General features: G+C 45.2%; 1 protein-coding gene across 9 annotated transcripts in view; it reads right to left on the bottom strand.

The window, feature by feature from the left end:
* Positions 1 to 301: 301 nt before the first annotated feature.
* The window catches only part of fbrsl1 (fibrosin-like 1), a 284,283-nt gene continuing 262,671 nt past the window's right edge, over positions 302 to 21,913 (bottom strand). For 2 of the 9 annotated variants that reach the window (XM_026188505.1, XM_026188502.1), the window contains 13 exons: positions 16,284 to 16,686; positions 15,397 to 15,656; positions 13,261 to 13,511; positions 9,787 to 9,837; positions 9,488 to 9,583; positions 7,798 to 7,869; positions 7,592 to 7,621; positions 7,222 to 7,293; positions 6,413 to 6,545; positions 5,665 to 5,748; positions 4,361 to 4,444; positions 3,275 to 3,533; positions 302 to 2,801 (listed from right to left, as the gene is read on the bottom strand). In XM_026188505.1, coding sequence (XP_026044290.1) covers positions 1,505 to 2,801; positions 3,275 to 3,533; positions 4,361 to 4,444; positions 5,665 to 5,748; positions 6,413 to 6,545; positions 7,222 to 7,293; positions 7,592 to 7,621; positions 7,798 to 7,869; positions 9,488 to 9,583; positions 9,787 to 9,837; positions 13,261 to 13,511; positions 15,397 to 15,656; positions 16,284 to 16,686 — 3,092 coding nt within the window. In that variant the 3' untranslated portion in view covers positions 302 to 1,504. Of the gene's footprint in view, positions 2,802 to 3,274; positions 3,534 to 4,360; positions 4,445 to 5,664; positions 5,749 to 6,412; positions 6,546 to 7,221; positions 7,294 to 7,591; positions 7,622 to 7,797; positions 7,870 to 9,487; positions 9,584 to 9,786; positions 9,838 to 13,260; positions 13,512 to 13,695; positions 13,857 to 15,396; positions 15,657 to 16,283; positions 16,687 to 21,913 lie in introns of all 9 variants that reach the window. The other 7 variants (XM_026188511.1, XM_026188510.1, XM_026188504.1 and 4 more) reach the window with 6 other exon arrangements.

Consider the following 21,913-nt stretch of genomic DNA (forward strand, 5'->3'; position numbering starts at 1 on the left):
TGCCTTGGCCCAATCTCATTGATCCCTGTGAAGAGCTCTGCAGCCCATGTATGACAGATTACGGTCAAATGATCTGATGGCTTAGGCTACTCTGCCAGCCAAGTCAGTTGGCTTTATGATTTTAAAGTAATATCTTGGTATCAGATGAGTAAATGCTCTAAATGCTAGAAACTAAGGCATCGCCAGCAAACCTATCAACCTCACATACACATAGCACTCAGCAGGTCCGGCTCACAGACAAAGTCACAGCTGGCAGCCGGCGCCGACGTCGAGCGCCAGAATTAAAGATGAGCAGGAAATGTTTGACATTAGGTCCAAACTTTATTCCGTACGTTTTAAACCATGAATGTTCATTTTCATTTTTTTTTGCACGCCTAAAACTCTACTTGTTTTGTATACAAGAGTCTAAGAAAAACAACTGCACAACACCACAAGGTTGACAGAGAGAGTCCTTTTGCCGCCCACTAAACAGTGTCCTCATTTTTCTATCTGGGGCTGGTCCAGTTTGTGACTTGGAAGTCTTTGAATTATTTAGTCGTTATTTCATTTGTAAATATAAACAGGTGTTAAATCCAGGTTGCTCTCAGTATCACCGGTATGGTCTTTTCCCTCCAGGTGATTTCTTCTGCAGGGTGCTGTGTGCTGCTTTGCATAGATTGCAGATGATCCGTTTAGGCCTCCTTACAACACCCTCCCTTCGTACTTCCTGTCCGTCGGCCACACTTGTCTCTCTCCGCAATATTCAGCAGGCAGGTGATTTTCCCGTGTTTCGTTTTGATTTTGTTTTTCTAGAAATGGTTAAAAAGCCTAATAAATTTACATGGTAAACTTGCAGCGAAGGAATAGCAACAAGTTATTTACATCTGTTTTCTTTACAGAGACTCAACAAAGACCTCATAATATATATTTATCTGCATATCTCAAAGGCAAAACAATTGAACAGAACAAATCGGTAATGTAGCATTGTACATTGTCATCACTGAGGATATCCTGGTACCATGAGGTTAAGTTACTGAAACCAAAATCCAGTCTTTACAGTGGGTCATAAGGGATATGTCTCACAATCAACTGGGATAAATATTGTAAAAGGCGTGACTAATGCACAAAATACATAAAATTCATAGAAATGATATCTATACATGGAACAAGGATAGGAAATGTACAAACTCATTTGAGGACCTCTATTTTGCACAAAGTTGAAAAAAAGGTATTGGATTAATATATTAATAATTATCAAATATTTAAGTCGGCAATAAACATACACATATTTATGTTCTCTTTACCGACGCTATTCGACCTCCAGTCCACTAAAAATAAAGTCATGGCATGTGCTTAATTAGCCTTACACACCTTTAATTTGTACAATCATACCCTTTCCCTTAGGGACTTTTGCTCTTCTCTGGTGGAGAAGAGCAGTGCATTTTGTTTACAACAAGCTTTCAGATTAGAGGAGCGGGGGCGTGTGAAAGCGCCCTGTAAGACATTTTTGCACTTTTCCAAGAAGCTACCGAGCCTCTACCTCTTTGGGGTTACGTGATGGGGAGTAGTCCCGTGGGTCCTGGGTGGTTGTGAGGGGGGTAGTCCTCCGGGGCGAGGCTGGCCTGGCACTGCCAGCTGGCACAAGGGGTGGGGGTGCGCTAAGTGCGGCGGTAGGGGGTGTTCTGTTCAGAGGGCCATTGTGTCCTGTGGATGGGCTGAGTCTGGGGTAGGGCATGCCGCCTAGGTGGGGCATAAAGGGGGGCATGTGTGGTAGGTGACCCTCCATTGGGGACTGGTGCAGCTGATGAAGCCGTGCTCTGTCCAGCTCCTCCCTCAGGTGGAGGCGCTCTCGCTCCTCGGCTTGCTGTCGCATTCTCTCGTGCTCCCTGCGTACCTCCAACAGGTGCTCGTGGTGGGAGTAGTCATGAGCCTCCCTTTCGCGGTAGGCTCGCTCCTGTTCGTACATGCTGGGGAAACGATGCCCCGGCTCAGGCCTGAGCTGGAAGTCCATGCGGCGTTGCAGATCCAGGCTGCGGTAGGCCTCTCTGAGCGGATCCCAGGGAAAGGCTGTGTGCGGCAGGCGCTCTCTTCCTGCAAGTGCTCCCATGAAGGGAGCCATGCGAGCCCGGTCTAGCACGTTGAGGCTGCCCATCTGAGGCATGGCGCTCATGGAAAGAGGCAGAGAATGCGCCATGGGGACACCATGCAGGCCAGGTGCTGAGATGTCACTACCACGCGGTGAAGGAAGTGGGGGCTGCTGGGACAAAGGTGGATGGTGGTGGTGCGGGTTTCCCGGTTGGCTGACGGGAGGAGGAAGAGCTTGGGCCGGTGGCTGGGGGGCCGGCTCCGAACTAACCACCATGACCTCCTGCTCCTCCTTCCTCTCCTCCTTAATCTTCATGTCATTTTTCACCTTATGGAGGAGCTCTGCAGGTGGGGGCTCCTTCCTCTCGCTGTCCTTGAGCGTAGACAGAGGCCCGCCTGCCATCTTGATGCCCTGCTCATTGATCATTGTCTTAGAGTAGGGGGAAGGGGAACGCTGAGTGGGTTTGATGGAGTCTTCTGAGGGTCTTCTCTCTAGCATCTCCTTGCCCGGCGAGCGACTCTCCTTCACCTTCACATCAGCCAGTGCGGAAGACTCTCTGTGTCGCTCCAGTAGCTCCTTCTCTGCCTCGCGGACCCTGTCTACGCTGCCGCTGTGATGCCGACCTGAATCGCTCGAGTTCTGGCTGCTGGAGCGAATCAGGCTGCTGATCTGGTAGCTGACTGGTGCAGAGGCCGGAGACGAGCGGTTGGAGTGGCGGTTGCGATCCACAGAATCCCTGTAACGGCACAATGTAAGAGTTTTATTTTTGCCAGTAGGTCGTGTTTGGTTAGTGTCTGATTAATTCTCAACAATAAAATCTGCCTTATAATTCTCTTTTAAATCGTACGAGTTGCCTTGCTCTTGTATCCCTCTGTTCTCTTATTGACGGTAACCCTTCATTCTGCTGCCGTACCATTCATAGAAATGTCTCCAATTAATTTTTGACAAATAGCTTCTCTCGGCGCGTCGTGCTCTTTTATAAGCGTGCCGGTTGTTCAATTTATTTCAGTTTCCATGGATACGACTTGTAACCACCTAGAAAAAAACATTCGCTGTTTTTCCTTTGCTCTGCTCTGACTGATCAGCTTGTATGTATAATAATGCTGGTTTATCATAGTCGCTATTGTGGTCTTATTTCAGGAGTCGGTTTTTACATACTGGATGTGAGCAACACACAAAAACATACAACCAAAAGTGTGTTTCACCCACCGGTCTTTATCTTTCTCCTCTTTGCCAATCGACGAGTCTCTTTTCTCTCGCTCCCTCTCTCTCTCCCGTTCCCTCTCTCGCTCTCTCTCGTGGCTGTTGGCGGAGCTGCTTCTCTCAGCATCTGCGGTTTTGGGCCACTGCGGCGGGGTGGGGAACGACGGCGGGGTTCGTCGAAGTCGGTTCCAGGTGTCGTGGTGGGGGCTGCCAAATGTGGGCAGTCCTCCCGGCCCCTCCTTGGTGCCAAACATGCTGTTGGACCCTGAAGGAAAGAAGCAGACAGGCGTGGGACCCACTGTAAGTTAATTGGGCACAAAACCTTCTTGAGGACACATAAGATGAGAAAGACTCAACAACAAAAGCTGCTTTTGTCTTTGTCTCTGGAGGTTCTCTCACTGAAGCACTGAAGCTGTTTGAAAGAGTTAGAGGTTAATGCCCCCCTCCCCCTTGAACTGGAGAGAAAAAACCCCTACTCATTTGCTTTTAGACTAAAGGTCCCCCCCCCCTCCCTTCCTTTTCTGCACCGGATGAACAGGGGAGACTCACTGCCCTCTGGAGATGATAGCTGTGAAAAGCCAAGGGGAACCTTAGCATTCCACGGCATGTCTATTCCAATCACATCCATTTTCACAACAGGGTGACCGATTTGGCACACAAAAATAGGAAGGATGAAGAGAAAGAGAGAAAGGCATAGAGAAGGGATGCAAAGGGAAAAGAGAAAACCCTCCATGGTGGTGCAGAAGGGGCTTGTCAAATAATTAATAGACGAATTACCACCAAACAGCAGACCTAAGAGTGCCTATTGGCAGCAACACAGCCAGATTAAAGCCAGGCTGTCAGGGACTTAGTTGGTAGATGAAGTGGAGGCAGGGAGGAGGTTTGCTGTGGTGTGCTGTGCTGCCTTGTTGGGCCTCCCTGGGATAGGACTGTTTTGACACAGAAACTAGAGCTAAGTGTCTAGATTTTTTTCTCCCCTCCTGGCTCTCCCTGTGGTCTAACGCTGTCCTGCTCTATTCTATTACTGGCCACAGGGGCCAGATTGAAGGGGGGAGCGGTGGAGGAGGAGGACGAGAGGGGGCCAACGCTTACCAAGCGAGGGGTTGCCTAATCCTCCGAAGGCACTGCTTGAAAGGTTGCCGAGGCCGCCAAAGGAACTGGAGCGACTGAAAGGATCTGCAAAATGCCAAACAGGGATTAGCAAAAGGGGGGGTGGCTGGCTAGCAGTGCTCACCCCAACACCAACCCATTCCACTCGGCTTTTCTCTTACAAGCGAGCCGTGGTTTTCTAGCGCTGCGACCCTAGCTCTCTGCCTGGTAATCCTGCAGTAGCCAGGTTGCCTGGATGCTGGATTCACTGCCACTAACTGGAGTGGAGTGTCTCTGACCTGCTGGGGCTTGTGGAATGATGCTGCTTGGTGGGGAAATCAGTTTTGAGTTCTTGGAGCTGAGCTGGAAATGGATTGTGGTAGGACAAGACAATTAGGAGCTGTGGAAATTAGCCTAGACAGAGCACAGTGATTTAACTGGTGAATCACTATCTGATGGACTCCATCAGTCACAGACTATAGCCTCCAAATTTACGGGGATAACAAATATTTAGTCTGAGAAGTCAGCGAACGGGACTCATTAACTAAGAATTTGCAGTCCCACTTTAAATCGGAAATAATCCATCAGGAAATGCACAACTTGCCAACCGATTAGGGGTCAAGGATTTTTAATTCTGGAGCTTTTCACGTATTAGAAAAGACAAGAATTGAGAAATCTCCTCTGCCTCACACATGAATTCCCATTTGTTGACTAAATCTTCATCCTCAGTTTACCATGTTTTCATAGGCACAGAATGGACTGACACTTAAACAGTGTCTCAGTCCGAACTGAGGATGATGAATAAAAATGCAAACAACCGAATGTACCAAAGAATCATACAGCACGAACGCCCCTTCATTATTCCCTTCTTCCTGGGTACGACGAAATAAGCTTGGCATGCTTATAGAAAATAGTGTCTTGTGTGCTGCTGCTCTGTGTACAGTTTGTCCGAGCAAATGAGGGATGACAAATCGGTCTGGAGGCTGGAAACTACTTCCATTTTAATAAACCCGGACTCTGGAGTTATTTTCGACCGTAGTATGAATCACACTGGCTGATTGCAGGATGGCTACATTCAATATTATAGTAAAGTAAGAGGCAGTACTGCAGCTGGCTGTTGCTAACGATATTGTACATTAACCTTGAAGTGAACCTGAGATCAAAAACTAGGAATACCTTTGGTTCAAATTACACCCTGGTGGCTTTTAATGTATTTGAAACATGAGTGTAAGAAAGAGTGAGTGAGAGACTCGTGTTGAAAGAGGAGATAAATGTATAAAAAAAAGATAAACATGGGGGTTACTTACACTTACCTGCCAAATGGCTAGGAGGCAGGAATCCACTGGGGTGGGAGGGGGGGCCGTATGGAGACGGAGGGGGGTGTCCAGAGCCTATCGGGACAGAGAGGATGAAATAGTGTTATAATCCATATCCGGCCGGTCGTCTGGTCGGTTGGGGAACAATCTTACGCCAAACCAAACCCTAAGTTAAACAAATGCATTTCTGCCGCAGTATCACAAACTCTGACGCAACGTGAACCAGATGAGCAAAGAGTTGGTGGAGTGATGCTACTGACTATATCAGCTGGTTTCATTGCAGCTGTTATTTGTTTGTGCGTGAGTCTGTACCAGCTTAGTGAGGTCAGCTCTTGAATGTACAACAAGTTGGCCTCTTTCACAAAACACTGCTACCATCACCCATATTTCATGAATTGTTAATGATAGAACCAATTACAGGAGTGCCTCTGACACACTGCTGCATAATTACCAGTCAAAGGCCGTTCTCTTCTCTGTTGCCCTCCAACACAGGGCGCATCAGTCAATTACCTAACTGAGAGCCATGCATATTCATAGACATATTTGACTCCCTTTACAGGCAAAACACTTGCTACCAAAGCACTATAATTATGTGAACATTGCACGAGAGGGAAAATAAAAAGTGTTTTTTCCAAATGTTGTTAAAAATGTTAATTTCCATAAAGGCAGTAATGACGTTAGGAGGCTTGAAGTTTGAGTGTTTTCAATATGTTGGTAGGTATTTTGAGCCTTGACCAACCTGTGGAGGGGAAGAGGGGTCGTGCCAGATCGTGAGGGTACGGGAACCCTGGGAAGACTCCTGGTGCTGGGGGTCGACTAAACAGGTCCAGCTTCCCATTCATGTCAAGTTTGTGAGGGTCCAGCTGCATTTGCTGTAGAAAAGCAGAGAAGGAGACAAAGAAAATTAGGTCAGTACGCAACAGCACGAAACATTTCCAACAAGGGAGTGAGCGTGAGCGATCGTCAGCTACACTGGGTGAGAGCTCAGAGAAGGACAGAGACTTTGACAATGGCTCCATGTTCTCAATTCTGACTAGCTGTGTTATAACAAATATATGTAAGCTGATTAGGGAAACAAAATCCTTGGCAACTGGGGTTCTGGGCCCAAGAAAAGCCTGAGACACCCAGGGCCAGTGGCATTAGCAGAGGATCTCCATGGCAAGGCCACACCATCCTCTGTCAGTGAGAGGAGTAATTCGTATAAGCATTTCTGTTCTGTGTTCACATGTTGCGTCTGATACCGAGTGCTACTGTTACCATCTACCCCTTCTCTTATGGAGTCAGAGAGAACCTTTATAGAAAATATATGTTTAAAGTGGAGCCTTCATGTGTTGGGCTTTGCTTCTTTTAAAGCTTTCTGCCTCTTTCCAATCATGTGATCGTTCTACGTTTAGACCCAAACAAAAGATCCAAGTCAGCTCGATCTGCTCTAGCATGTAGTGTTTTCAATAAGTTAGCTATTTGGCCCGTTTTCCATAACCAATATAGTGTATCTGGCTTTACATGACAGCAAGATTCCTTAAAAACATTACTATCTGTCTCACGCACCTTCATTTTCTGCTGGTGGTGGTAGATCTGCCATGCGATCTGGACATGCACTGCACACCACTTGCCAGGTTTCTAAAAATTTAGAGAGAAACTGAGGTTAGCCTGCTGGCTTTGATATGGGGAGCTAAAAATTGATTCTGGCATAGAGCTTTTCTGGCCAAACTACAAAGTGGGAACTCATCAGAATTTGCAACCAGGCAACATATTAAGAATATCTAACCCCAATACAGACCTCAAAGCTAAGCGTAAATGCAGCCAAAACCCTGCATTTGCTTAATCGAGAATTGTTAAAGAATTTTAAGGTTTTAGACTTTGTGGCCTGGCCAGAGAGATGAAGCATTTAACAGGAAAGGATAAGGCATCTACTTACCCTAACAGATGTCCTGAATGGATCTGTTATCTGTATGGATAAACAGATAATCATTATTACAAACAACAAAGACACATACTACTAACTGTAAAACTGAAATGCATGAGAAGAAATGTCTCTTTGAGACATATGCACTGGATTATGTGTGGCTATCATCAGAAGGAATATGAGCAGAGTGGCTGCGATGCTCTCGGTCTCATGCTTACCCGTGGGTCCTTCTGCAGAAGTGTATGAGGCACTGCTCCAGGACGTGCTGCTACATCGATGGGATTGGATGCCTGACAGAGAAAGACAAAGACAAAAAGATACATGGTGATCAACCACATCTGTAACATCTGCATGGGGAAAGAAAGAAACTGAACTTGGCACAACAATACAAAACAATTTGACCTCATATAATAATTCCCAAAGGGGGTCTCAGGCATCCTCAAGAGGGTCCTCTGTAGAACACTGTTAATTGCATTTTTTCCATTTATTTTTTTTAAATATCCCCTGAGAGAATGAAGAAGATTACTGTAATCCCAGTTTTCACCTTATTCTTATGCTTTGTGTCAGTGCTGTTATGGAGATAGCATGGAAGCATGTAAGACGAATTTCTTGCAAAACTACTCGAAGACCCTCCAGCATCTATTCCAACCCAGATAATTAGCTGCACTACGGTCAGCTAACGCCCAAGTATTTGCACAGCTATAGCTGATATAGGTAAAACTGCAATGATGCTTCCCAGAGTTCAGAGTTATGCCAGAGCAGCACATCTCTAATCGTTTCATCTTCAAGTCTGCAGAGCACAAGATCCTAGATCAACATTGTTCCTGGGGTTTTATGCTCCAGCAGGAAACACATGTCATTTCACATGGCCTAACCTGACATGCACCTCCTGAGAAATGTAACTATACATCGGGTCAATGCAGCCCACAACTAGTATGATGTGCTCGTTCAGCATCATCGATTCATTCGTGTTTCTGGCAACTTTTTTGCCACCTTTTTAAATTTTATCAGTGAGAGAATCTCGGTTTAAGGAATTATAATCATAGCATCAATATAAAGGACTCACAAATGTCAGGAAATACCTGGAGGGAGATTGCTGAAACTATGGGAATGAACGTGATGGAAATTACAGCGAAGTGGAAAAACTAGAGATATGTTTGAAATCCCCTCCCCCCCAAAATAACCAAAAGGCCCAGCATTTTATTTCTTTCCATCAGCTGGCACTGGATATAAAACACCAGGACAGGACTACATGGTAATTAACACAACGCACCACATACAAGCAAAAATGCCGCCAACGATGTCGCCACTTATGTAGGCTACACCGTAAGCACTACAAAGAGTCCCCGCAGAAGTCTAAATCAGGCCTTAATCTATTGCCTTATTAGAGATCGGGTGATTCTGCACGGTGACCAGGGTCGCCAGGCCCCACAAACAAACATACTTCCCAAGCTCTATCCCCCCAAGCTCGTCTCCAAGAATACTTAGCAGGGGCTTTGGATGCATAAAACTGTGCTTTGAACCATCTGGAGGGGCCTTCCACAAAAGGGAACCTCCATCACTGAGCCCTCTGGGAATAGGGCCAGCGGATTTAGGCCAGCTTTGATTGGTGGCTTACTTCAGGTCACAGCCTCTGAGCATCTGCCAGACTCACACCCTCCCGCCCCTCGACGTCCCCTGCATCTCCTCCCTTCTGCTCTTCTGGACAGGCAGACATCACGGTCCTATTTTTGGCCTGTCGTGACTAAGGCTAGGAGTCCACCTGCAGTTTTAAATTTTTGTTTTCCTTTTGCGCACTTATAAAGTGTTTTTCTTGTAAAAGTCTGCACACTTTGTGGTTTCTTTTATGCTCAAGCTCCCTTAAAATCTCCTGTTTGTAGACAGTGGGTTAAGGGATGCGGGTCTGACCTTGGGCTGGAAGGCTCCTTGCAGCGAGCTGAAGGGTCCTGAGTGTGGGAGCAGCGGGGGCATGCCTGGCATGGTTGGGGGGTAGGAGGGGAAGAACTGGAAGGGGGAGGAAGGGGAAGATGGGAGACACAAAACAAAATCATACAGTCATACATACAAGACTCAAGCATATAGATACACACACACACAAAGCCACTGCCACAATAAATGCTGTCAAGGCAACATTCAAATATGTCAAATATTTGATTTGCCATATGCAAATACTGTTAACACATTTACATTAGTGCAAAAAAACTTACATTTGAATGTCTGATGAATGGATTGTCCAGTTTGGGGCCATATTTGTCGAACTGGAACAGACAGAAAAGAAAAGCATTAGGAAACAAAAGTCCACATAATGATATACTCGAACAAAATCCCTCATACAACAGCCTTCTTTGGTAATAAGGTCTCATTATTTTTTTTTTTACATTACAAAGGCAAAAACACATGCTCAACATCTGTAACTGGTAACGAGCAGGGTTTGGTCCAGAATAACAAGCCCCGGGGTAAAGCAGCTGGCTTGAACTGGTCATGGGTTTACTTAAACAGCGTGGTCAGATAGGCAGTTAAATCACTAACAATACAACCGCTTAAGCACACTGCCAAGACGAAGACAGCCTGCATGATTTTTCAATTGAGCATACAGACATTGGGCGTGGAGGCCCAGCTTAGGAATCAGACAGTTTTAAGGCCAGACCAGTTGTTTCTAATCACTGGAAAATCTGAAGAAATGTGAATCTAATTGCTTTTGACTGCTGAGATTTTTTTGTGTGCAAAAAGCCCCGATGGTATATCTGGGAAGGAAGTACAAGAAGACATGTAACTTGTTTGCAGTGTTAGGAAACTGTACTTCAAAAGACAAAAAAGCGGGTCAGTCCGTAAAACCACGGAGGTCATATGTGAAGCTGTGTGAACAGTCTGCCTTGTATGATTGAGACTGATTTAAGGAGATGGGATTTCAGCTGATTAAATGCTTGAAACCGACACCACCTCAGAGTTGTGAAGAAACCGTTTCTGTGGCAGAACTTAGCCTATCAGAATAATTTTAGTTGGAATTTGCCAGATGAAAACAGTGTGGTTACATTTAAAATGTTTCCGATCATGCCCCGCGTGCACACGAGAAAGCAGTCGGTAAGCTGAGATGGACAGGAGGGAGGAAGAGAGAGAAGGGAGCATGAATGAGGACTTTGTATGTCTGTTCGCGAGCCAATACCAGCTCTCTATTTTGAAAACGTCTAATTACAAGTGACAGTAACTTATTCCTATTCCGTAAATACACAAACCATTTGCAGGTACTTTTTGCGAGTGTTTTCTCAAAGCTCAGTTGGCAGGCGCAGATGTTTTGGGTTTACATAATATGGGAAAATGAACGGGTATGAATCAGATTTTCTGTGTGCACGCGTGCAGCGACAGGGGTGGCTGGGGAGGGAGGGCGGGCTGGAGCTGGTAAAGCTGCTGGTGCAGATGCAGGGTTTGGGACACGGGGCCGTCTGGTGAAGCAGGTCCAATCACATCTGTGCGCAGAATGGTAATAACAGCGGCGATGGTGTCGGCGGCCCTGTTTGTGGGCGATAATGGCCCCGAATCAAAGACAGCCCATTGAGAGGAAATGCTGAGCCAGCTTCCGAGCTCATTAAACAGCTCCTCTGCGCTTCTGAAGGCGCGGCCTGTTTAATGTCTGCCACTGGAGAGGGGATTTCGGCTTTATGGCCTTGTTAAAAAAAACAAATAAAGAAAAAAAAGAAGTCTTGCCTTAAAATTTATGGAGGCTGTCACAGTTTTATAGTAAACCGCTTTGGCTAATTAACGCTTAATATTTCATCCTATAACAATTAAAAATATTTCTCGTCCAAAGACATGGCAGGAGCAAGGGGGCAGGCATTCACCGATGCCATTTGGCAAGCCAGCTGCTCGAGGGCGTAGAACAATAAACAAATATAGAGGCTTCATAATTTCATTAATTACAGCCATTAGCCAAGGGCTGTTACATAGTTGAAATGACATGGGGCATCTAGAGAGCAGGAGGAAAAAAACGTGTGTGTGAGAGAGATAGACAGAGGATGCACAGCTGGGAAACACTTGGTCTAGCTTTTCATAGCAAAACAGTAAAAACAGGCACAACATCATCATTACTCTGCTTCTTTAAGCACTAAGGAGAAGAAAGCAATATCGCTACTGAGGGGTAGGAGGGAGGGAAAGGCATACGTTAAGTAAAAACAGCGAAAACGACAAAATACACAACAGCAACATTAACGTCAGTGTAAAATCCCACTGAAACGACACAAAAGAGATGATGGTGGTGGTGGTGGTGTTGGTGGGAGGGGGGTCACTTCTTTCATCTTCAAAGAGAGGATTGTGTAGCGCATAATTCCTTCCATGTAAGGAATGAACAGCAGACCAGACAACAGCGTGTGTGCTGACCGAAGAATCATGTAAACGGCCCTTATGCTTATCTGACTGCGCCATAAATACCAGAGCTTTGATTTCTAATGTACAGGATGGGGATAATCTTGGAGTTGGGCCTTAATGGGACCACGGGCTTTTAATCAGAGGTCATGACAAGATGGATTAGATCTATTAGACTAATGGCAAAAAGCTACAAATGGGGAGCCGTCTGATTCGACTGACAGAGATTGCTGCGCATTTCAAATGATGGATGAATAGTCATAACCGTTTTTCCTCTGTACAAATTTTGAGAGCTGCCAGTGTTAAACGCCCCTCCCTCTTCCCTCCAGACTTGTTGGCATTTAAAACACGGAAGCAATTAGAAACGTTATCAAAACAGTTTTACAATGATGTCATTTCCCCCCTTTATCCGCAATGAGGTCATCTGACCCACTAGAAAAGCTTTGAATTTGTCATTGGAATGTATGGTTGCTTTTGGGCTTTGCACACACGTACACGCAGCAATAAGTCCCTGTTACACAAACACACATATATGTCTGTGTATATATATGTATGTATAAAAGCACAAGTCTGCAGGAATGTATTCATACAGACACAGATCGGCTTATTAGTACCTTTGTTTTGAATGAAAAGGCATATCTAAACAGGAAATTAGCTTCTATAAAAACTGAAGCGTACTGAAACTCTACAGTCCTTTCTAATAATGTTGGGATGCTGTGTAAAATGTAAATAAAAGCAAAATAAAATATTTAAATGTGTTAATAGAATTGAAACAATCAAAGGGCAACATATCAAATACTGAAAGTGAGAAATGTTATCATTTGTTGTGTCGTTTAAAAAAGCTGCGGCTAAACATGCTAAAAACACATGGCTGAACACCACGCTGTTAATAATGAAAATATAATGGAATGAACATGCTATTGCTAATTTAAAATTACAAATAAACATTTTACATGTTGCCTCATCAATCTGTTGAATAAATACAAATATAGTTGCTGATAATGGAAATGTGTACTTGAAGCAATTAAATTGACAGTGTAATAAACATGCTCGTGTGTGTGTTTGTGTAATGGGAGGTGGCAGCCCCAATTAAACGTGATGCTTCCAGCTTGTCGTCCACAGGAAGAGTGCAAAAAAAAAATCTTTTAAAAATTCAAACTCAAAGTGTCAGATTTTTCTGAAGGGAGGGGTTCTTACAGCTACAGGACAAAACTGGCAAATTTGGGGGTAAAGAAAAAAAGGGAGGAGTTGATTGAAGAGGAAATTGGGAGGGGTAACAGGTGAGTTGGTGGGAAGTTACGGGAGCTTATTTTACTTATCCTCACATTTCTGGCTTGGGTACGCACCATGGGGGGTGCGGTGGGCGGGGTGAGGATGGCGGCCGGGGGCAGACTTGCGGGGAAGGGCGTGAAGGTGTGCTGGTGGGTGTGTTGGTGCTGGTGCATGTGCTGGTGTTGGTGAAACTCGGCCCTCAGGAGTGACACAGGGGCCAACGGCGAAGCGGACGGCCCCCGGCCCCGCTCTGAACTCTGAACCAGGAAACGGTTGTTCAGCTCCTGCCTCAGGAGGTCATGCTCTGCAAGAAAGGAGAGCGAGGGGAAACCCAAAAAAAAAAAAAAAAAAGAAAAGCAAAAAAAAGGAAAAAAAAGAAAGAAAAAAGGAGGGGGGGGGGGCGGAAGGGGGGACACAAGAAAAAAAAAGGCACGGGCGCCCAGTCAGTCTTCACAACAAGGGTAGAAGAGAAAAAAGAAAATAGTCACCTGGCATTCTCTGTTTCTCCAGCTCATGCTGTGAGGGTTTTCTACGTGGGGACTCATTGGTGGTGGTAAGAGAGTTGCCTGTGACAATGTGCCAATCAGAATCCCCGAATGAGGCTGGCAATACATGATTGGTTGGTTGAATGATATCAACAGGCTGGTATCTAAAGACAAGAAAGAACCAAGAGTCATCCCAGCAGAAAACACACACACTCTTGCCCTCTATGAGAAAGTCATTTCACAACTGGCATATTTACTGCTTATTTTGGAGACACCCATCATGTCTGGAGACATTTTCTTTTCTGATGAGATCGCCTGTTTCGATAGAATCTTTGAACATATTAAAAATCGTTACAAATCACTCGTGTTTGCATGCTAGGCAACACAATTTTAGCTGTGCCAGTTGCAGACTGGCTGCTTGCGGTGTGCTGTCTCCGACCGTGGTGGCTGTCTGATCGTTAGATGACATTTACTCGTGATGCATCCAAGCCCTCTTACAGTCCTTGTGCCCATTTAATATCTGTGCTACTAGAAATGCAGACCATCTAAGAAGGGACCCCAAGTGTATTTATTTCCATTTAATATACTTTTCCACTCTGTAATGCCCAACAGTTATTTCTATGCAAGACCCTTTGTACTTTTTTCAGTTTATTGATGAGCTCTAAGTGCTTACTGCCCACTGTGTTATTAGCATTAATATCCCATGTGCTGCATAGAGTGCTTTAAAGATTAATGCAAATTTGTCATTGCAATTTACTTTGCTGAGGCACTATGGAAAATGGATGTATAATTAGAGCCTTTTTTAAAACTGACACTGATACTGGCACCGATATCGGATGATTTAAAATCCGATAGCCAGTACACAAACCATAAACAGATATCCCTAGCATTCATCATGTGTGGTTATTTATGAGTCCTTACTAAGACTCATTATTTGTGGATTGCTGTGACTCTGCTCACATCAGCTGGTTGTTGTGGTATTCCAAAACTGTGTTGCCAATACAGTTTTGGAATACCTGTCTCTGGTTAACAAACTATGAAGTATTAACACTCATAACATGGTGTTAACAGTATTTCTATCATCTCGTCTTTACTTGAATTTTAATTTATCAGCTGTTATAAATTTATCGATATACCAGCAAATAGTTAATAGATCAGCACCACTGGTATATTGGTTCTATTTAAAATACTGAGATCTGGACAAACTAAACTTCTAAGAAAGGGCTAAATCCCTCACATGTCTTCACTTAGGAATAAATGCGTTGTAGAATAACTCAATAGCCTTTTTATTTAAAAAGAAAAAGTAAAGAATGAGCACTTACCAGATCAGCAAATGGTGCATAAACACTTGACTTGTTTCAAACAATGTAACATTTTTGTGCCATTAATGGTATAAAAATCCTCGACTAACTGTAGTAGGTTAAACAATATTTGCCAGGTTAGTATTTTATGCATCTATAAATCCTATTTTTAAACAACTGCAATTGCAGCATGAACACAGTTGTACAGCTAAGTGTAACTTATCTAATGATAAAATGTCCTGTAGAACCGCAACAGTGTTTGCAGTTCTTTTGTTAATCTCAAGAATAAATAATGAATCAAAAATGTTCATGTAAAACATTTTGCTCCCTCTGAAGTTGTTTTTCTTTGGACTTTGCGTCTCCGCTAAAGCTACCGTGCAGCATTTAAGGTGCGCAGCTTTACCTGGGTAGGGGGTGCCGGCGGGGTGCCCGGGCACCACTAAACTGTTGGTCGGTAAGGTCGGTGGCGGCGGCAGTGTGGCTGGGGTTGCAAACATGGCCGAATGGCGATGGGCTGGGCTCCGTAGGGAGGAATAGTGCGAGGTAGAAAGGTTGGCTATGGAGAGAGGCAATGCAGGGGCCGAGGACGGAAGCCCACTCAGGTGGTGGTGAGGGGACGGGGGTAAATGCTGTTTGGGAAGACCCACTGGACTGCTGCTGTGGCTAAAGATTTAATGGGGTACAAAAAAAATGCAATCACTATTAGCATCATTTACGATGTTAATACAAACTGTACATACATATCCACATACTGTGATGCTTTTTCTTGTAGGTATCTCGCTGTAAGTTCAGCTTACTTTGACCAAATAAGAGTGATTTTCTAATAATGCTTCTTATATTGAATTAAAAGAGGTGAGGGCACAATCTGAAAAGGTGAAATGGGAAATCATGCTGTGTGCACTGCAGTGTTGCCCGATGAAAACAGTAAATCTGACAGCTGGTTATTGTGAGGGAGGAAAAATCAATATCCACATGAAAACAGTCAATACTGTGTGGAATATAGAATTGTCTATTGGACTAGATCATATTAATTTGGAAGTTCTGGCAGGTTATATCGTCTTTACTAGAGTGGTAGGAAACACAAGGAAAGTGTTAGCGTCTGCCAGACAACACTGTGAACAGGTACAAAAGGTGAGACGGTGAAAGTGAAGACAGTACTGGGTACTGAATTTCTGTTTGCTTTCTGGTAGTGTGCAGCGCTGAGGTTGGTGAATATGGCACTAACACAGCTGAACCGTGTGGTTTCTTTAGCAGGTTTATACTCATAATTCTTAGCCCCAGTAAAAATACCTGATTTCGTGGAGGCTGCTATACGGCAACGGGTGGTGCACTGGCCGTGCGTGGTGCTGTCGGGGCAGAACACGAGGCTCCTGGTGCGAGTGTGGGTGAGGAGGGTGGGGGTGGGGGTGGGGCGGTGCCCTCAACAGGGGAGGTGTAGGGACGGGCGGTGGAAGTTGCAGCTCCTTTTTAACACTGAGAGGAGGCGGGGTGGGAAGCCGTAACCTAGGAGGCTCTGAGGGTGCCGCCGCTGCAGCAGGGGCAGGGGAGCCCGTAGGTGCCGAAGCCGGGGTGGGGCTGGACACGGGAGGTGCAAAAGGCACCTCACTGTTGCTCTGCTCCTGGCTGCGCTGGAGACCGGAGACTTTGGCTGAGCTACAAGTCTTGGACTCAGGACTCTCATTCGTTGGCACACCTGAAATGGGGAAAAAACAGTTAAAATTTAAGGAGAAACATGTTAAACTTCATCTTCGTTTGCCTCAGTAACATCTAACACATGAAAAAACTGCTCCCTCTCTGCCTTTTTAATGTTGTCCCAGTGTCTTCTGCCCAAGGTTCCTCTTGTTTCCCTCTCCCTAGGTTCCATTAAGTGTTTAATCAGGTCATTTTCATGCTTGACTATAATCAGATGATCCAATTTCTTTCCGCGATCCAGTCAGTATGAATAAATCACAGCTAATTAAAGTTAAATGTCGGCCCCCATTCAGGGCTTTGCTGAGCACACAATCTGGCATGAAATAATTATGTTTCAATTGTGTTGTGAGGAGAGATCGTGGCCCCTTATCTTGGCCTCTCTGGCATCTTTCTATCTTTCCTTCTTGTTCTTTCAGGGGATAGGGGAAACCACAGGAAAGCACTCCGAACCCATTTTTTACCATTCATCAGCGGCCTTTTCAACAGACAAGAAGCTTTTATAATCAGCATTCCACAGAACAACGACTTTTCGTACTTAGACTGTCGCAATTTAATGACTATAATTATATGCTGTTGTAGCAGGCAAATAAAAGTGGGAGAAAAAGCAGCATCAAAGCAGTTATGAATCTTAATGAATAAGACGAGCCAGTTGGTGATCTTGTGCTTCTCCCAGAGTTAAATGCAAAGGAAAATGGCCCGCAAAGATTGTGAGCTTGAGGATACGCTTGTGTGACAACTGCAACAGCAAAATCACTGCTGTAGCTTCTGAGCTAATCAAAGCTGCTACCGCTGGTATTCATTTTAACTATGCACACATGCACAGAGATAGACAGGCAGACAGACAGACAGCTTGGTGGTGCCCTATTGGTGGCTCTAAGCTACGAGTGCTCAGATACAGCAAGGTTTCAGTCAAAAGACATAGCAGTGCTTCAATTAAAAAAGATCCATGGGCACACTCAACAGTAACAAAATGAGAAGAGCTGGGAGCTGCTGTCAAACCAGTGAGAACTCAACATGCAGCCCACTAATGGAATATCCAGGCCCTATTAACAGCCTGCTTAATCTTTCAAGGATCCTAACACCCATAAAAAGGCCAATAAAAAGGCAAGGCAGGGCTTTTATTTATTTCTTTATTTGTTGAGCTCCCCTTCCATTTACTCCTTACATTTATAGGAGAACTGGGGCTGGCTATGGTGTCATAATTTTCAAATGAATTCCTGGGTCCAGGCCTATATAGACCTCCGGATTTATTGGGGTCTGGGACTTGGATTAAACTGTCAGACTCTCGGTGTTACGGGGACAGAGAAAGAGGAATACTCAATGGCAAAAACACAGAGGCGGGCACAGACAGACAGACAAACGGAGGAGAAGAAGCAAATATCCACAGTCAAAATGTCGCTGTTGGGTGATGTTGCCATGGCAACCAGTTTTCCCAGACATAATGCAAGGCGAGTGATACTGAAGGAAGTCTCACTACGACCATAGAGGGAAGGTAGGGGGGTGGGGGCTTCGCATTCTAAGCCAGGGCCACAGCGAGCGCCGGGTTATCTTAATGATGATTCTAATGGGCTCTAATGGAGGCAGCGATCGGCACAGACCAACACATCCCTCATTAAAATCCCTCTGAAAGCTCACTCACACTCACAAGCGCGCGCGCGCACACACACACACACACACACACACACACACACACACACACACATATACGATTGCACGCACAATAAAACACACCCACACGTGCACACGAATGAATGGAACATGGACAAGTTTTTACTGTTGGCAAACACATGCAACTTCATTTTAGTGAAGGGCAGAACAAAGTGAGGAAAACCAGACCGGTTTGTTGGAGAAAGAAAAAGAGTTGCATTATCCAATAGATTTTTATTGTTTGCAAACTGACCTTTTTTTTAATAGGTTTATCTACCATTTTGAAAAATATACAATATGTATGCATGATAACTCTGACACCGTCATACTCCTTCATAAAACCCTATGCTGCGTGATATTTTTCTAGAACTTGCACTTCTGGATACTGGTAAGGTTTAAAGTCAGGGTGTGGCTGCTTTGACTGGCAGGTGTGCTACCAGAGGGAGCTGCAGTGGCTTTTTTTCCTGCTATTTTAAGTTAGCCAAAGGCTGGACTGCATCACTGTGTTTAAGCTGTTGGTGCCATTTGCAGAATTTTTAATTGAATTTAAAATTCAGTTTAATATGGCTTCTTGTGTGGCACACACAAGATAGTACTTTAGTTTTGCTGAGTAAAATACGTGCAGCCATACAGTTTGTAAATGTAGCTAGCTAACCATGCTTTCCAGCCTTAGCTGATAACTTAGCACTCTGCCATAAGAACAAAATGGCAGCGGCTAAAATGCTAGCACAGAAGCTTTGAAGTCCAAAAACGTCCACCACAAAAAAAAGACTTTTTGTTTGTTATGTTTTTTTGGTCCCATCAATGCAAAGCAACACTGCACAACTGTCAGCTGACTGTCATGCATTTCATTAAGCTGCAAAAACAAAACACAAAGTTGTTCCTCTTTTCCGCAGGATATGTAATATACTCCCTGAAATTACATACTGAGGAAAACAGTAGGCCAGCCACAGGCGATCATGTGAAACAAATGCCATACGAGTGCGCAAAAAAAGTGCTGTCCTGAAGCTCTGCCCTGCAAACCTGAGCAGATGGTCTGGGTGAGTCAGACAGGTTGGAGGGCAGCCCAGTGGTGGGGGTGGCACCCCTCTCCCCTTAGCTGGGTTAGTGCACTGGGGGGGGGGGGGGCGCAGGGACATTCCCTAGGGGGGTGTTGGCAAGTCTGCTCACCAGATGACATCTCATCCCAGTATTGATCTTTTTATAGTTGTTCTCGTGGAGTTGCTTACTCGAGGGAATTGGGCCTCGCCCTGTGTGCACGTGCCTCAGTGTGCTATACCGTGGGTTGGGGAGTGGAAGGGGTGGAGCGTAGGGATGCAGGGACTAAGGTAGCAGACGGACAACAAGCCACTGGGATTTGTTGGTAATAACTGATGTGTCCAGAGGGGAATCTGAGGTGAACATGGTGTCGCTACACAGCTGTTCCTGCCTTCGATACCCTTAACTTGTGACCCTGTGTGTCCCTATGGAACATCTGGAGAGCTGTCACTGATCTGGTCCTCTGTGGCCTTTACACAGCCAGATGGCCCAGATTGGAATGGCTTGGACCAGTCTGGAATGGCTTGGCCCTTAGCTGGACTGTGGCTTGCTGGTGCATGGCATACTCCCCGTGAGCAAGAGATTCCTTTAAGGTGTCTTGGCACTAGAAACCCAGAAGAAAAGCCTTGCACACATTTCCTCATCTTTAGAAATCATTTACTTTGAAGCTTGTTTAACTACTTTATTTTAAATACACACCTGGCTACCTGCAAATGGCCCCTGCAACCTCATGAATGAAACAAGGGCTCTAGAGAAAATTCTCATTTGGTTTCCAACTAAAACCCTCAGCAAGCTAATGCTGTGCATGCAAATGAGTGTGTTACATAAATTACCTGCTCACGGCTGACACTGATACCAGTATATACAACAGCCAGGGAAACAGAACCTGTATGCAAAAAGCCCTTTCAGATTAGATACGAGAATATGCAAAGTATCCCAATGATAAGGGGATGTCGGGGGCTTAGGGCCACTGGGTGTTCTCATTTACTAGGCAAACACTGCGGTTCACTCCCTTCATGGCTTTGCCAAAGCATAAACAGTCAGGGCAGTGATAAAATAAGGACATGAACAGACAGATATTTAAATAAAGCAGCATATCCGCCGAAAGACGTTGGAGGTTGCAGACAGTATGTGAGGATGCATACTGCCTTGATGCGTCTCCCGCTGGCTTTGGCTGACAGGATATTCTGCTGCTCTTGACGGTTGAGCTCACAATGATTTGGTTTTTGTACCTCTCTAGACAAGCAATCTGCACAGAGCCAAGGCTTAGCTCATGAGTGAGTGACTGTGGAAGATGGCTATAACAGATACTGGCAGAAGGCAGGAAACCGCAGTCTTGCCAATCAACACTTCGTTGCCGTGAGGTATTCAGTCATAGGAAACAGGCGGGGTGATTTCAACAAAATGATTTTGTACGAGAGGAACAGAAGGGCTGAGCAGTGTTGAATCATTGTGCTAATAATAAAATCATAGGAGAAATTTGCAACGGCTTGCTTTGCCTCACACTATTTAATCTGCCTCGAGCATCTCCAAACTGGTAACGAGGGGAGCCAAGGCGACATTTTTGCAAATCTCTGGGACATGTAAATGGGGGGGGTGGAGGGTGGGTGTAAGAGGAGAAAGCTGGCCAAGATAGTTAAAGAGTGGGGACAGCTGACACGTTTCAATTATTTCTCTCTGTCTCTTTGCCGCGGCTCACCAAGGAGTGAATGGCACCAGAATGGGGATGGGTGTTAAGCTGTAACACGTTTACAGTCAAAGCACAGGCATAAATCGACAACCTAATGTTCATTTCACAGAGCTGGCAGCTCAAACTGAGAGATGAATCAGTTTTTCCTGCGCATATCACATCCCAATTCAATCTCGAGCCATATGGTGCAGGACACATATGCCAGTCATCCCTTATGGCACATATGCCATCGTTGTGGATGCGAGGCAAACGAGTACATCTTTAAATTGGAGGGAAAAGAGTGAGTGTGGAAACAACAGAGGTTGAGATGTTGACTGTCTAAACCCTTTTATATCATGCACGGTCCAGCGGAGCTCCAAAAGCAATGTTAAACTGTCATTAACCCCTGGCTATAATGTGTTGCTGCAAAGCAAGGCGTCTCCACGCTCGCACTTCCTTTTCTGTCAGGATCCTCCCTCCCCCAAGATGTGTCTAGCAGAGCTCATGTGCTTTGGGAAAGCCATCAGTCTCAGCTCCTTATGAACACTGCTGGGTCATCTAAGGTCAGTGCCACTGGGCTCTCCGAAATAAAAGGGTAGACATCTTGGAACTTTCAACAGAAAAACTCAAGTCTAATGGCTCCTCTGACACGGCCCACCCTGCCAGCCTAAAATCTGACCCCTTTCACTGTCACTGACCCATCCCCAACCTCTGTGACCCCTTTTCCCCTTTGGGCCGCAGTGGACAGGCAGCCAACACGGGGAGAACGGGAGGGGTAACTTGAACTTTGAGGCTAGATTTTGTCTTGAAAAGAGAAGGGGGGCCTTCAGGAGTTATTTGCGCGACGCTGAAAGCACTAGCCTTATCATTTCAT

This window comes from Astatotilapia calliptera, chromosome 12 (assembly GCF_900246225.1).
Source record: "Astatotilapia calliptera chromosome 12, fAstCal1.2, whole genome shotgun sequence".
NCBI lineage: Eukaryota > Metazoa > Chordata > Actinopteri > Cichliformes > Cichlidae > Astatotilapia > Astatotilapia calliptera.